The following is a 13,021-nucleotide window of genomic DNA, read 5'->3' as shown; positions in this document are numbered from 1 at the left end:
AGGGTTGGTTCAGCTAAAGTGTTGGGATTTAAGGATAGAAGAGGAAAAAAAAAACTAAATAGAGGTTACCTGAATGGTAGCTAGAATCAAGGCAAGAGTCAGTACAAAAATATACTACTTTTTCCTACTATTGCTATTTTCATTCTACTTTTCTAATCAATTATCTCCATGATTACATTATTTCACAATAAGCAACACCTAAAAAATATTCCCTATGCTTTCCTTGGAGACTGCCTGTTGGCTCCCTTTGTATGTATCTTGACAGGACCCTCAATTCCCTACATTTGCTTGCTGATTACACAGTAACGGGTGGCATCAGGCACATCCCCAGATGTAGGCCTGCTTGATATAGAATGATGCAGAAGAGGAAGCAATGTTCACACAAAACAATCAAGGTACACAACTTTACATCGCACAACAAAAGCCCATGTTTTATTATTGGCATCTGAATTGATCTGAAACATTGCAAACATACAGCTAGTGCAAACCCATGTAATAAATTTCTTCTTAAAAATGCCCACGTGGTGTGACCGATTAAGCCACCCCTTGCACTAGCAGCACTAAAACTAGACAGGCAAATAAATATATTAAAAGTACAGATGCCAAGAGTATACACATGCATGCAAAAGCAAGGCAAAGTTTCACTTTGCACAGCTTGCATATAAGAGATGTAAATAAGATATATTCCTCTGATTACATACACAAACCACTGTAAAACATACAGCAAACTGTCTTTCCAATGACTAGCAAAATGTGTGGCTTAACCATGCAATGCACAAAAAAAAATAGAAAAACTAAGCGTGCTTCACAAGGTCACCTTTGGCAGCTAGCTTACAGGATATACTGGCACAACTGCAAGTTTGGACACGCCCATTATCAGACGGAGAAGTAGATAGCAGAGCAGCTACTAACACCTTACACATGCAGCAATGTTAATTCAGCTTTCTTCCTGTGCTAGCCATTGGAAGGAAAAGAGATGACAAGAAAGCAAGTTAAATGCATCATAGAATGTGGTTCTGTACCCTGTCAGATTTTAGCACGTACATAGTGATCTAACTTGACACCACCAACCATGTTATGCTAAAAAACTGTCAGAAATGTACAGTCATGCCTAAACACAGCAATCCCCCAAAATGACTTTCCAGTGATGTGGTTCTAACTGCTAGAGCAACAAGATAAGCATTAGAGAGCACTTCTAGTTTGAAAATTTTCAGTGCATGATCAATATGGAATAACAGCGCAAAACGCAGTGACCAAGTTCTGCGATAAAAACATGTGTACGCGTGACAGCACCGTGAATGAAAAAAGAACTGTGCCGCACAAGTTCTTCGATAGCAAGTTGTTCCCATAAACGAATACTATGTGCAGCACCCACAAGACAGCGAACACAAACTTAGGAACCCAAACTGGCTTCAGCTCAAAACTTAAACGAGACTGCCATGCACTAGCAATGAACGTACAGCCGATACACCACTTATTCGATCCTGACCAGGACATGGATCGCTATGCACAGAGGACAGACAAGCTGAAAGTCTTCAGCTCATGTATGACCAGGACATGGATCGCTATGCACAGAAGACAGACAAGCTGAAAGTCTTCAGCTCATGTAACAGGAGCACTTGGGAAGGCTTGCTTTTCAAGAAGCACGTGGCGTGTGGGCATGTGTATTTTTCTCGCGACTTTCTTTTTTGTACAAGTACACCAGCACATAAAGCACTACAGTGGATGTCGTAGCATCGCTTCTGCCTGCAGCCTATAAGGCAAGACTAGTCCGGTTTCTGAAACAATTGAGCCTGCACTCCTCTGTACCACTCGGGCTAATCTCTTTCCGGTTAATGTGCATAATGAGATGACTTGCTAAAGCAAGCACACACTGCCAATGCAGCATGAGACATTCACATTTCATAAATGGGCTGCTTTTCATAACATGAAAATGTAGAAACTCTTATATCTACTGTGGCTTAGCCATAAAAAAGAAAGGAAAAAAAATCTAGAGAACAGGGTTGCTAACAACTTCCGGTTCTATCAACCTTGCTCGGCTTGTGCTGAATCTTCTCTGTGCCTTGGCAAAGTGGTACAACAGTAGCCCTTCGGCTAATTCAATAGTGGATTTCACACATCACTTGTGCATATGTCAGGACATGAAACGCCACCAACGACCTGTCTGACATTCAACAACAGGGTATATGGCACGATAATGTAGACAGCTTGCTGTACCTGTCATCCGATGGAGAAGTCACGAGTTCGTCTAGTTTAAACACTTCCTTGCATGCAAAAAAAAACCATGGCTGAACTAATGTTTTGACATGCACTCGACATGCTTTGAGATGCTCCAAAAATGATCACAAGGCAGTCAGCTAACTTTTCACCTTGAGCTAGAGATCAGCTCTGGTCAAGGTGAAAGTGAAAACCTTTGCCTGTTTTTTGAAAACAAGCAATGTGTACACGAAAGAGAGATGCTCCATCTTCAGCACTGCCTAGAAATCTGTCATGGAAAAAGCAGATGCTGCATGGCAGCAGTAGGTTTATCTTCTCCTCCTTAAAAGAGCTCAGAGGCTTTTTCCAGCTGGCTGGAGCTGAGACACAGGAAGATGCATCCATTGCAAACATACTGCACATTTAGATGTGCACTCCTCTAAAGCCTTTTGTCCTGGGTCCATTATATTATATTAAACATTTTACACCACTATGCTATATTTACAGTCAAAAATCTTCTCATCCCCTAATTAGCTATCAAGGCTTGTATTCAGCCCGCGCTTTCAGCAATGCGTTTTGTGTACAGTTCTGATTCCTCCACACAATGGGAACACGTCTGTCGGCGGCAGTGTTGAGGTGCATGGGGCATCTAATCGCAGACGTTGTTGTTGTTGTGGCCAGCATGGTTGTTCTGCTGAGTAAGCAACCACGCATCGTAGATGGCCATTTCCTTGCGCTCCTTCTCGTAGTTGCGTGCCTCGTAGAGCAGCCGGTTTCGTATGATCCGCTGAACGAGGTCGTGCGTCGTTAGCTTGTTCTTGCTATCCAGAGTCTTGAACTTGCCGACACGCTTTGGCTCCTGCCGACAGACAAGGAAGTCAGGCGGTCTGTTGCCAAAAAGCTAGGAGCATCTGATTGGAACATTTCTTTTTAGAGCTACATATATGCTCCTAGTTGTTTCACACTGAAGACCGTCCAGAAGTTTACAGAATGTTGTATTTAAATGGTTCACAACATTGCAAAGGAGGTGTCTTCTCTTCTATGTCCTATAATTTTTCACTGCATTTGATCATGAACAGTTCAACCCTGTGGAGTGTGACATTCCAAAATCGATAGTACTGGAGACTTATATGTCTGACATGTGGATGTGTCGATGGAGCTGGAGCACGACACATTGTGTCAACTGCACTCACTCCCTGTGATCTTAAATGTCCCTCTCATATCAGCTCGTGTCTTAATGACATGAAACTTTCACGTGGTTCTGCAAAATTTCCAGGAATGCGGTGTTAGCTAACAGAGAGTCATTGTGGGGAATTTGTTACATCAAGGTCAACCACCCAAACACCTTTAGACTGAATTCTCAAATAGATATGTTGCAATGGGGCTGACGTTGAGAATCGAGAAATTTCATAATAATGAGAAATTTGTTAAATGGAGATTGGTACTCAAAAAGAGGCATGTTATGTACCATTACTACCACCCGCCCTCGCCCCCTATGGGTTCTACTATCAAAATGAAAGTTAGGCCAGTCTCAGCTGGTAGAGTCAATCTTCACAATGTATGCATCACTCGTAGCATTGTGCCAAAACATCATAAATGTCCCAAACGTCATGTAAAGACTACAAGGACAGGATGATCACAAGAACAGCAATAATTTCTGAAGGCTAACCGATTCCCAGCCTTATTCCGACGCAAATAAATGTGTAGGACATATCTAAACAGCTGACAAAAATGCATATGCTACAACTTGGAGAATAAGGATAAATATGCACTACGACTTCTAGACATGCGCAAAGCTTTTCAAAAACTTAGGAACACCTCCAGTAATGCGTGATTATATTCCATGGTTAAAGGTAAAACTTTATTCAGCATGTGCAACTAACACAGCAAAATTTCAACACTGTGCATGCTTTTTATTCATGGTGGCAACTTACAGCATAGGGGTCACTACCGTCCACGTCTTGCATAATTGGCGTCTTTCCATGGCACACCACATGAACCTAAAAAGCAACAAAAAGTCAACAAATCCATTTCCAAAAGGGTGCGTCCAGCAGATTCAAGTCAGTCAGCTGTTCAATGAAATGCGGCCACCACTTTGTGAACTCTGGCAAGTTTAGTCAGTAAATCTTCTACACACATGTGTTCTACACACGCATGTTCTACACACGCAAGTGTACAGCATCAAGAATAGAATCAGTACACCCAATAGTATGTCCCATGAATTGCCTTTAATTATACATCGTGTGCAGAACATGAGCAAACCTAGAGCGAGACTGAGCTTTTCAAAAATTTTCAGGGAATATATGCTGCCAACTGAAAAACAAGCTCATGGCAAAGGAAATTACTATATAGTAGTAGACAGTGTCACTCATTTCTTGCATTACAAAAAGAAAAATGATTTATAAAAAAAAAATGCACCAAAATCCAGACATGTAATCTAGACAGTTAAAATAACTCATTTGCCTTCCGCCTACGTCATTTTTTATCAAAGGGATAAATTGTGAATGACGTAACAAAATATAGCTGGGGGAACGAATAAGGCATAAAATTTAGGCTAGACTTACCCGAAAGTGTTCCATGAGGTCTTTCGTAACTGAATAGGGAGCTCCTATGACCACTTCATTGACGTACTGTGAAAGCAGACAAGATATGGGCAGTGAAGAGGCATGTAAGCTCATCTTTCAACGTCAATATTAGCTTCAACATTGGCACTATGCAGCCTCTCAAATATATACTAACCAGGTGACTCACTCAACGCTTCTGCCTGTCATACTATGCACTTTCCGAGCTTGTGGAAATTGTCTTTATTACTATATTACTGGGTGTGTGAGTGTGCATAATTATGAGAGCTTTTATGGTAGGCTAAAGATATAAAAGACTGCGGTTAACAAATATTGTAGAACCAGACCAATGTGAAAAATCAAGATGACTGCCACAGAAAGCTCTTATATCACTAAAAGTGACTATCAACTCTTATTGCTTAAAGAGTCAAATAAAGCCAAGAATGGCAACTTTCTTTAGAAAAAAACGAGTTTTGTTATTTTAACTGTTGGAGCAACCACGATCAGTCCTCTTCAAGGTAACAAAAAATAGAAGCCAGAAAAAATCGAAATCTTGCATAAAAAAAAAAAGCTTGGTTAAACCACACGTGGCAGCTATCAGAGGTGCACATCCGACTCATTTGAAGTGCATGGTGGGCAAAATCATGGTGTTGCCTGCCACCAGGCTTGTGCAAGCCAGTCGGCTCATGCTTTTTTTCTGCCGCACCTGGCTTCGCCACTTCACAGAAAGCAATAATCTTTTTTTTTTCGCTTCCAAACCCTTTAGCCAAACCCTCAATAAAATTTTGTGCAAAACATGGTTTCTGAGCACATCTCATACAATTATTTTAGCCACACCATGACCAAATGTGGCATGCGCAATCTTCGAATGTGTAGAATGTAGTACTCCAGGTTTTACTGCAATGAGTGAAATTTTCGGGCCCTAATTTTTGAAATATTCAGGCACCTGACACTGAAAATGGTGCACCAGATGTAAAATTGTCTCAGAATGGCACAGGCTAAAGGAATGACAGTAATTTACTCATTAGCGTGCAGGCAGGTATTGAAGACTGCTGTCAGGGGCTTCAACATAGCACGCTGCAAGATATCTCTAGCTCAGGGCCTAGCGCAGTGAGCCATCAAGAATACACACAAAACAGAAACGAGTCACAATTGCCACCCTAGAACACAAATAAGTCATGTGCGTGACAAGAGTTTACACATTCAAAAGGTACCGTGGCTGGATGTCACTTGTAACAGAAAAGAGAGAAGTCTCATTTCATACACATACTCTCCACGGCCAGTCCACTATGACACAACGCGCTGCCAGAGCAGCCATATGTATGCACACCAAGCAACCAGCATGAAAATGCGAATCATGCACAGAGCACACAAATAAGTGTGCGCGGAAGCAACCACAGATAGTTCAACTCCCCTTTGAGCTTCAAAGGTTGCATCTCACTTGAGCGGTTGAACAAATACAAGTGCCGAATCAACGCTGGGTGCCACAAGAGAGATCCATCCTAAGACAATGTGTGCCACCACTCTAATCTGTTTGTGCAGAGTCACTGCAACTGAGCAGATTACCCCATGGTGCCAGATAGTGCCAGTTGCCATCCAGCTACGTGCAACAGAGACCCGCTCATGCCTGCTGCATTGGGACGAATCAGTGTGTGCACACTAGCCGCCTGCAGACTGCGTTGTGCACCGCTTAGTGCATGGTGCCAGTATGCTTGCACTGATTAGGTTTGGTTAATAGGGTTTAAAGTTCCAAAGCAACTCAGGCTATGAGAGACATCGTAGCGGAGGTCCCTGGATATTTCATTTCGCCCACCTGGGATTCTTTAATGTGCACTGACATCACACAGCACACTGGGTGCCTATAGCTTTCCACCTCCATCAAAAAGCGGCTGCTGCAGATGCCTTCACTGATTCGTCCTGATTCAGCAGGTGTGCTTGCAGCTTCCGGCACTACAACTGTCTGGGCCGTAAATTTGGTAGAATATTGTCTTCCTGTTTTTCGTTTAGCTTTCTTGTGGCACAGATATGGCACGATTTGTCACTGAAACACCTGCTTGGCATAAATGGAACAGCAATTCCATCCCTGCAAGTCACGCACAACAAACCTGAACAAACCAAGCGGGACCAATAAATTCCAGAAGCTCTCAATTTAAAGACGCACACAGAAATGCAGAAAGCCTACTCAGCAATGCTTACTTTCTTCAACGACAACATCGCATTGGAGAATTCACTCACCTTGCATGCCAGGACACTCAGGACACGCTCGTGGAGGTTCATGATGGGGTAGTTGTACCCTTTGTACCTGTTCACCACCTGCACAAATGAAAGTGGAAGCAGCAGTCAGGGTTTATACACTACAAGCATTTTATCAAGACTGCTCGGTTTAGAAGAAAGCTGCGGCCACTGAAAGAACATGGCCAGACGAAAGTCTGATAAATGAGCAAATGGTTTCTTTTAGGCTAAAAAAGCAAGCACAGGCAAGTAGCTACCCTCTCTATTATAGCACTTTGTCTCATCACAAGCAGGAAGTAATCAATGATGAAAACAGATAAAAACCTGGGCATGTGTTTCTGGTGAAACATATTTATGACTCACATTTTTGGTTTTGCAAACTCACTTGCTGTAAGAAAAGAAGTGATACATTAGCAAAGCTAAATAAGAGAAAAGAAAAATACATTAAGACCTCAAGATTATTTAAGCCAGGAGAAATCATGTACCATGCTCACTAGCACTATCGTGCTCAGTATGAGTTGCAATGCCTTTCAAGGTGACTCAGTTTAGGTCCTTGCTATACGACATACCAGTGCACATTAATACAGGCTATCCAACAAATAAAAACACTAAATATAACTTGTTCTCTCTTTCAACAGCTAGAGAGGTGAATTCTGAACAATGCTGCGACTGCTGTGCGTCTAGAACTGAGCTCCTCGTGCATTGCAGCTCATGAAAAGCGCAACAATACATAACGCGCAAGCTTACAACATGCCCCAATCTATCTACAATGAAAACACATGCACCGAATTCCCTGCACTTAGTGTGCGTGTCCCAAAAATGTGCTGAGATTAGAAAACAAATATAATCTACCAGTGGTAGCTGCCGCTAGTGGCACTGTTGACATGGTTGACATGCACCACTTTCCACTTCATCTACATTCATAACACACACGCAACTGGACACCGCTCGCGCACACCTAATGCAGTGGTCACAACGTACCCCTGCAATTCATTGGTAAACATCGCCAGTGTCAGTCAGCTTACGATTAGTGCAGGAAGAAGGCTTCCCAAATAGGTGTTCATTGCCTGCTGTCTTGCACTAGCCACACTATTTCACCAAACTTGCTCAGCTCACCTAACCCTACCACTCCTGGCCAGGCAGCATCCCTTTCCTTGACGTTCACCCTTACTTCAGGAAGCTTAAATTTATCTCGCATCCGGCCTTCATTTGATTCCCAACACTTGCAGTGCTCTAGAGTGTCCCGTTGAAAGCTGTTTTATTAGGTTCGAAGTTACAGGCTCACGGACAATCATTTCATGTCACCAAACAAGCTTGAAATGCTGGCAGTTTCAAGTGTTGTCAACTGTGTCTTCATACACCTATCATATCTTGGTGCTCTGCCTCCACAATAATTCACAGCAGTAGAGAACTAAAGAAAAGCACACATGTGAAGCAGAGAAAGATTGTGTTATGCTCCTCACTAGGTGCCAACAGCAGTTGATGCTGTGCAACACGAACATATTCCACCAAGCAGCAGGATATCAAAAGAAACTGGGGATTTGAGGTGTGGTACTCACGGGGTCTGTGTGGAGTCCTACTATGAGATAGTCTCCTTCGGCCTTGGCTTTCTCCAAGAAGTCCAAGTATCCCACGTCTTAGCCAGGGGACAGTGGTCAAGACTCAACGTCTAGCTTGAGACAGTAAGATTACACTAACCAAATTTATAACAGCGAGCTTAAAGCATGAAGACAGCTAGCTACAGCAGCTGAAACTGCATGCCTTTGATGGTGCTACTTGAAAATAGTGCTTTCAAGGCAATTAAATGTTTACAGCCATTCTTCATACTTAAGTCACACTCACTAATTTGACTGGAAATGAAAATGCAACTTACATTACTCAAAAGTAATGTCAAGAAGTTTCATGAAACTGATCATGCTGTACAGGTGACTGGAGTGATGTCACACCGTCAACAAAGTAGCCTTCTCTCTCACCCCCTGCTGACATGAAATAAACTTCTGGACAGACAATCCCACAAATTTAACGTTGCAACTTACTGTAAAGCTCGCAAGTATACTAACATTAACCAAGCAAACAGTGCTTCGTGACAAGTCCATTTCCTAAACAACAGATCACTTCATTCAAACAGATGGGCACTGGCAACACTGGAAAGGATACGAAAAAGGTCGAAGGCTCCCGCAACGTAAACAATGCGGTCTGTGCTCTGAAAAAAAAAAAAAAAGAGCCAAGAAGACCAGTGTTGAGATGCATCTCACGTCAATGAGTGCACTGCTTTAACAATATGCATTTATATTGTTTCCTGATGTATACCCGTTTCGCTGAAACACTGCAAGTTCCTCATTTTAATATTTCGAGCTTCCATTAGAACTGCATCCATACCTGATGACTGGAAGACTGCGCGTGTGATGCCCGTCCCAAAGAGGGGTGATCCACTTCTTTTGTCTAACTACCGCCCCATATCTATATTATGTTCTTCTTGTAAATTCATGGAGCATATCGTAGCTAACCTCATTTCAAAATTTCTTTACGATAACATTTTGTCGCAACACCAGCAAAGCTTCAGGAAAGGGTTTTTTACGGTTACGCAGTTAGTCACCTTATTTCACTTTCTTGCTTCCGTTGTAGATAGGACCGGCCAGGTAGACTTAAATTTCTTGGATTACAGCAAGGCGTCCGACTTAGTACCACATAACAAACTAATTGAGAAACTTAAAATAATAGGAACGCCGATTTTCTTGTTGCCTGGTTATCGATGTATTTATTGCAATGCAAACAAGTCTGTTACAATTAACGGAGATTTTTATGCTGTTCTGGTCACATCTGGTGTCCTCCAGCGCATTGTGCTTGAACCGCTGCTATTTTTTATATATTGTAACAATATTTTGATGTGGTTAATGAGCCCGTGCAGATCCGTATGCATGCAGATGACTGCATTATTTTTGGTGAGATCCATTCAGCTGATGATCAGGTAGTATTAAACACGACCCTTAACGATATTCTCACATGGTGTTGTAGATGGGGTAAGAAACTAAAACTCTAAAAAGACTGTCTTACTGCATGTTACAAGAAAACTTCATCCATTAAAATGCTCTTTTTTTCTGGATTCAGGTCCAATTGCTAAAGTTAGCAAATAGCAAATAGCTCAGTACGTCTTGCTAACTATTGTATAATGCTGCTCTCAAATCGCTGTTTTTGCTCTGTTTATAACTTCATGTATGTACTGCCCCACTCACACAATGATCCCATGTTGAAGGGGCCTGTGAGTAACTTGAATAAATAAATAAATACAAATATCGGTGGGATATTAAAAAGCAACTTAAGCTGGAGCACGCACATCTCTAACACTTGCTCGTCTGCCTTTCGAAAACTTTTCTTGTTGTGCCATAAGCTAAAAGATGCACCTCTTCATGTTAAAAGATTAGCATATGAAAGATTTATAAGGACTAAATTGCATGGGACCTGTATACTATCATCAACATAAACGCACTAGAGCGGCGAATTTAAAGAAAAGCTATCCGATTCATGTTTTCCCAGTAAAGTTGAAATGTCTCCGTCTCTGCACTAATGCAATCAAATTCAATACCTGCCCCTCAGTCCCAGCGAAAATTTCTTCGATTGAACTTACTATATTTATTATTTAACCATACTTGGAATAAATTCTTGACTGTACCTGACACTATCGAACACCAGACAAACCTGGCACTCCCACCCTGTTTCTCTGACCCCGTACTTAGCTAAGACTAGCTTATTTCGACACTCTTTCTTTCCACAGACCATCAGTGATTGGAACAGCTTGCCAGCCTCCTGTCTACAGTCTCTTGACCTGATAAATTATTTGATGCTCTGCCATTATCATTTTCATTTCCTGCTGTTCGTGCTCTGTCTTGTTCGCATTTTGGTATTACTGCTCACTTGTCCACTCCTGCTTGGGCCTCATGGCCTGCAGTATGTAATAAATAAATAAAAAGTTACTGATGCATTTCAATTTTTTGCGGCGAATGTTTTGCCGAAACACTGCCGGAAGCATAAATGCAGGCTGCTGCTTAAGGAAACAGTGATCCTGAGGCGGGGTAAAACAAAGAACTAATGCGAAATCCTGGAAGATTTTCACATTATTAAAAATGATGAGACTTGTGTCAGTGAAACTTCTGTCACCTTGTACGATAAAGAATTTCAGTTTCTAAACTCTTTACAGCGCACATGGATAGCGTGCTGTTAAGGTAATTTTCCCTGTGATTATAATTTTTTATTATTTTATTATTTCTGTTGCCACGTGCACATGTGTTGCTTCTTCGCTGAAGAGTATATATATGAATGTCAGTTTCTTAGCAATAAACTCAGTTGTCAGTCCAGCGTTGTGTTGTGTGCATCTCTCTTTGTCTTTCCGCTGGTTTTAATCCTTACCAATGTTTTACACATTTGATGATTGACCATGCAGCCTAATTTAGGTTGAACAGAAAATGAAACCTGTGTACAAACAGACGAAAAAATTTTTGCTTTGATTTGATTTTTAAGATTTGACGTTTTCAAATTGAGATGAACTTTAGCAATCAAACGTACTCGGTGTAGCTGTGACACCAGAGGTTGGCACTTTTTCATATTAACCAAAATGAAACGAAGTGCCAAGTGTCTCATTCATCAAGCATTAGCTCTGCACCACTGCGACAATTCAGAGTACAGTAAAATGAACCACAGCCTTTTTTCAGTGTCACTATAGACAAAACTGCTAAGTGCTATGCTAAGAACTTGCTGAAAACAAAGATATTTTACATTGAAGCTTTCATTACAACCACAGCACCACATTTCCATTCTTGGACACTCCACTCCTGTTGTTAGTGCAGGATTAAAGAAGCTGCAATCTGCAATCATTATAGAGAAATTCACACTCAGTAGCAAAATAGGCATGCCAATGCACACTGTCAGACATGCTGCATTAACACTACCAAATGCTTAAGTCCAATCTGAGCACCATCTTTTAGTCTCAATGGCAGACCTCTTGACTGCTCATCATCCATGGCATAGCCTCACCCCTGGCTGTGATTGCACAATGCCTGTTTGAAGCAAGACTCCTGTAAACACATCGATTGATGTCTTACTGGCGTTGTTGTATCAAGTATCATTATGCAAAGCCCTCTATCGCGGTCAGCGATATGTGTATATAGTGGAGCAAAGAGCCTTAGCTCATTTGTAACCACAATCTCTTCATCATCATGAGCCTGACTACATCCACTGCAGGGTGAAGGCTTCACCCATATTACTCCAACTTAACCCGGACCTGTGCTAGTTGCATCTACCTGACCCCTGCATGGTTAGGAAGACTCACTTATATTTGAAGTATGCTTATATATATATATATATATATACATGGCAATATATGGTAACTGCACAAGTTATTCACTGAGTCAAAATACAAAGGTGGGTAGGTTTGGCATGAATGCAATGGCAATGCAGATCCTGATGGCGATCCACATAGCAGAATACCAGAGCTAAATTAAATAAAATAAACCGGAGGTAAACGTGAATTTATAATCCTTTGGCCAAAAAACTTTCACACGTTCATTCATCCCTATACAAGTGGTGAAACCTTTAGGTGCAAAAGATTCCAAAGAAAGTTCTGCTCACCTTTGGCTCCTTGCCCTCTGCAAACTGTATGATCTTTTGCGTCGTTGGCAGAAATTGAGAGATTCCAGTCCAGGGACTGTGTGTCGTGGAGTCCTAAACATGGGCATGGAACAAGAAAACACAAAAAGGACACCAGTCGAGACGCAGACCAAACAAGAGAGACGGATTACAACAGCCACAAGTGACGCTGACAGGACCACCCACGCTGCTGCCGATTAATTTTGCTTGGGACTCCATTGCTTCCCATGGCCCTGCCCAATATGCATGCACTCCAAAAGTATACGGTAACCTTCGCTATATGGCTTAATATATATGGTACCTCCGAGCACTGGGACATGCTCCTGTGTACTGCTAGGGTAGAATGAGAGGAAGAAGATGGCTACACAGTATGAAAAGGCATTGAACAAGGT

The 13,021-nt window shown here is 41.8% G+C and overlaps 1 protein-coding gene across 2 annotated transcripts in view; it reads right to left on the bottom strand.

The window, feature by feature from the left end:
- Positions 1 to 404: 404 nt before the first annotated feature.
- Pect (phosphoethanolamine cytidylyltransferase) overlaps positions 405 to 13,021 on the bottom strand; it is a 31,144-nt gene continuing 18,527 nt past the window's right edge. For both annotated transcript variants that reach the window (XM_084603645.1, XM_084603646.1), the window contains 7 exons: positions 12,612 to 12,704; positions 9,147 to 9,192; positions 8,549 to 8,625; positions 6,993 to 7,070; positions 4,761 to 4,826; positions 4,131 to 4,196; positions 405 to 3,055 (listed from right to left, as the gene is read on the bottom strand). In XM_084603645.1, the coding sequence (XP_084459771.1) occupies positions 2,846 to 3,055; positions 4,131 to 4,196; positions 4,761 to 4,826; positions 6,993 to 7,070; positions 8,549 to 8,625; positions 9,147 to 9,192; positions 12,612 to 12,704 (636 nt within the window). In that variant the 3' untranslated portion in view covers positions 405 to 2,845. The remainder of the gene's footprint in view (positions 3,056 to 4,130; positions 4,197 to 4,760; positions 4,827 to 6,992; positions 7,071 to 8,548; positions 8,626 to 9,146; positions 9,193 to 12,611; positions 12,705 to 13,021) is intronic.

Source organism: Amblyomma maculatum, chromosome 5 (assembly GCF_055883805.1).
Source record: "Amblyomma maculatum isolate TAMU_Amacu chromosome 5, ASM5588380v1, whole genome shotgun sequence".
NCBI classification, from domain to species: Eukaryota; Metazoa; Arthropoda; class Arachnida; order Ixodida; family Ixodidae; genus Amblyomma; species Amblyomma maculatum.
This window is presented reverse-complemented; position numbering and strand designations above follow the sequence as displayed.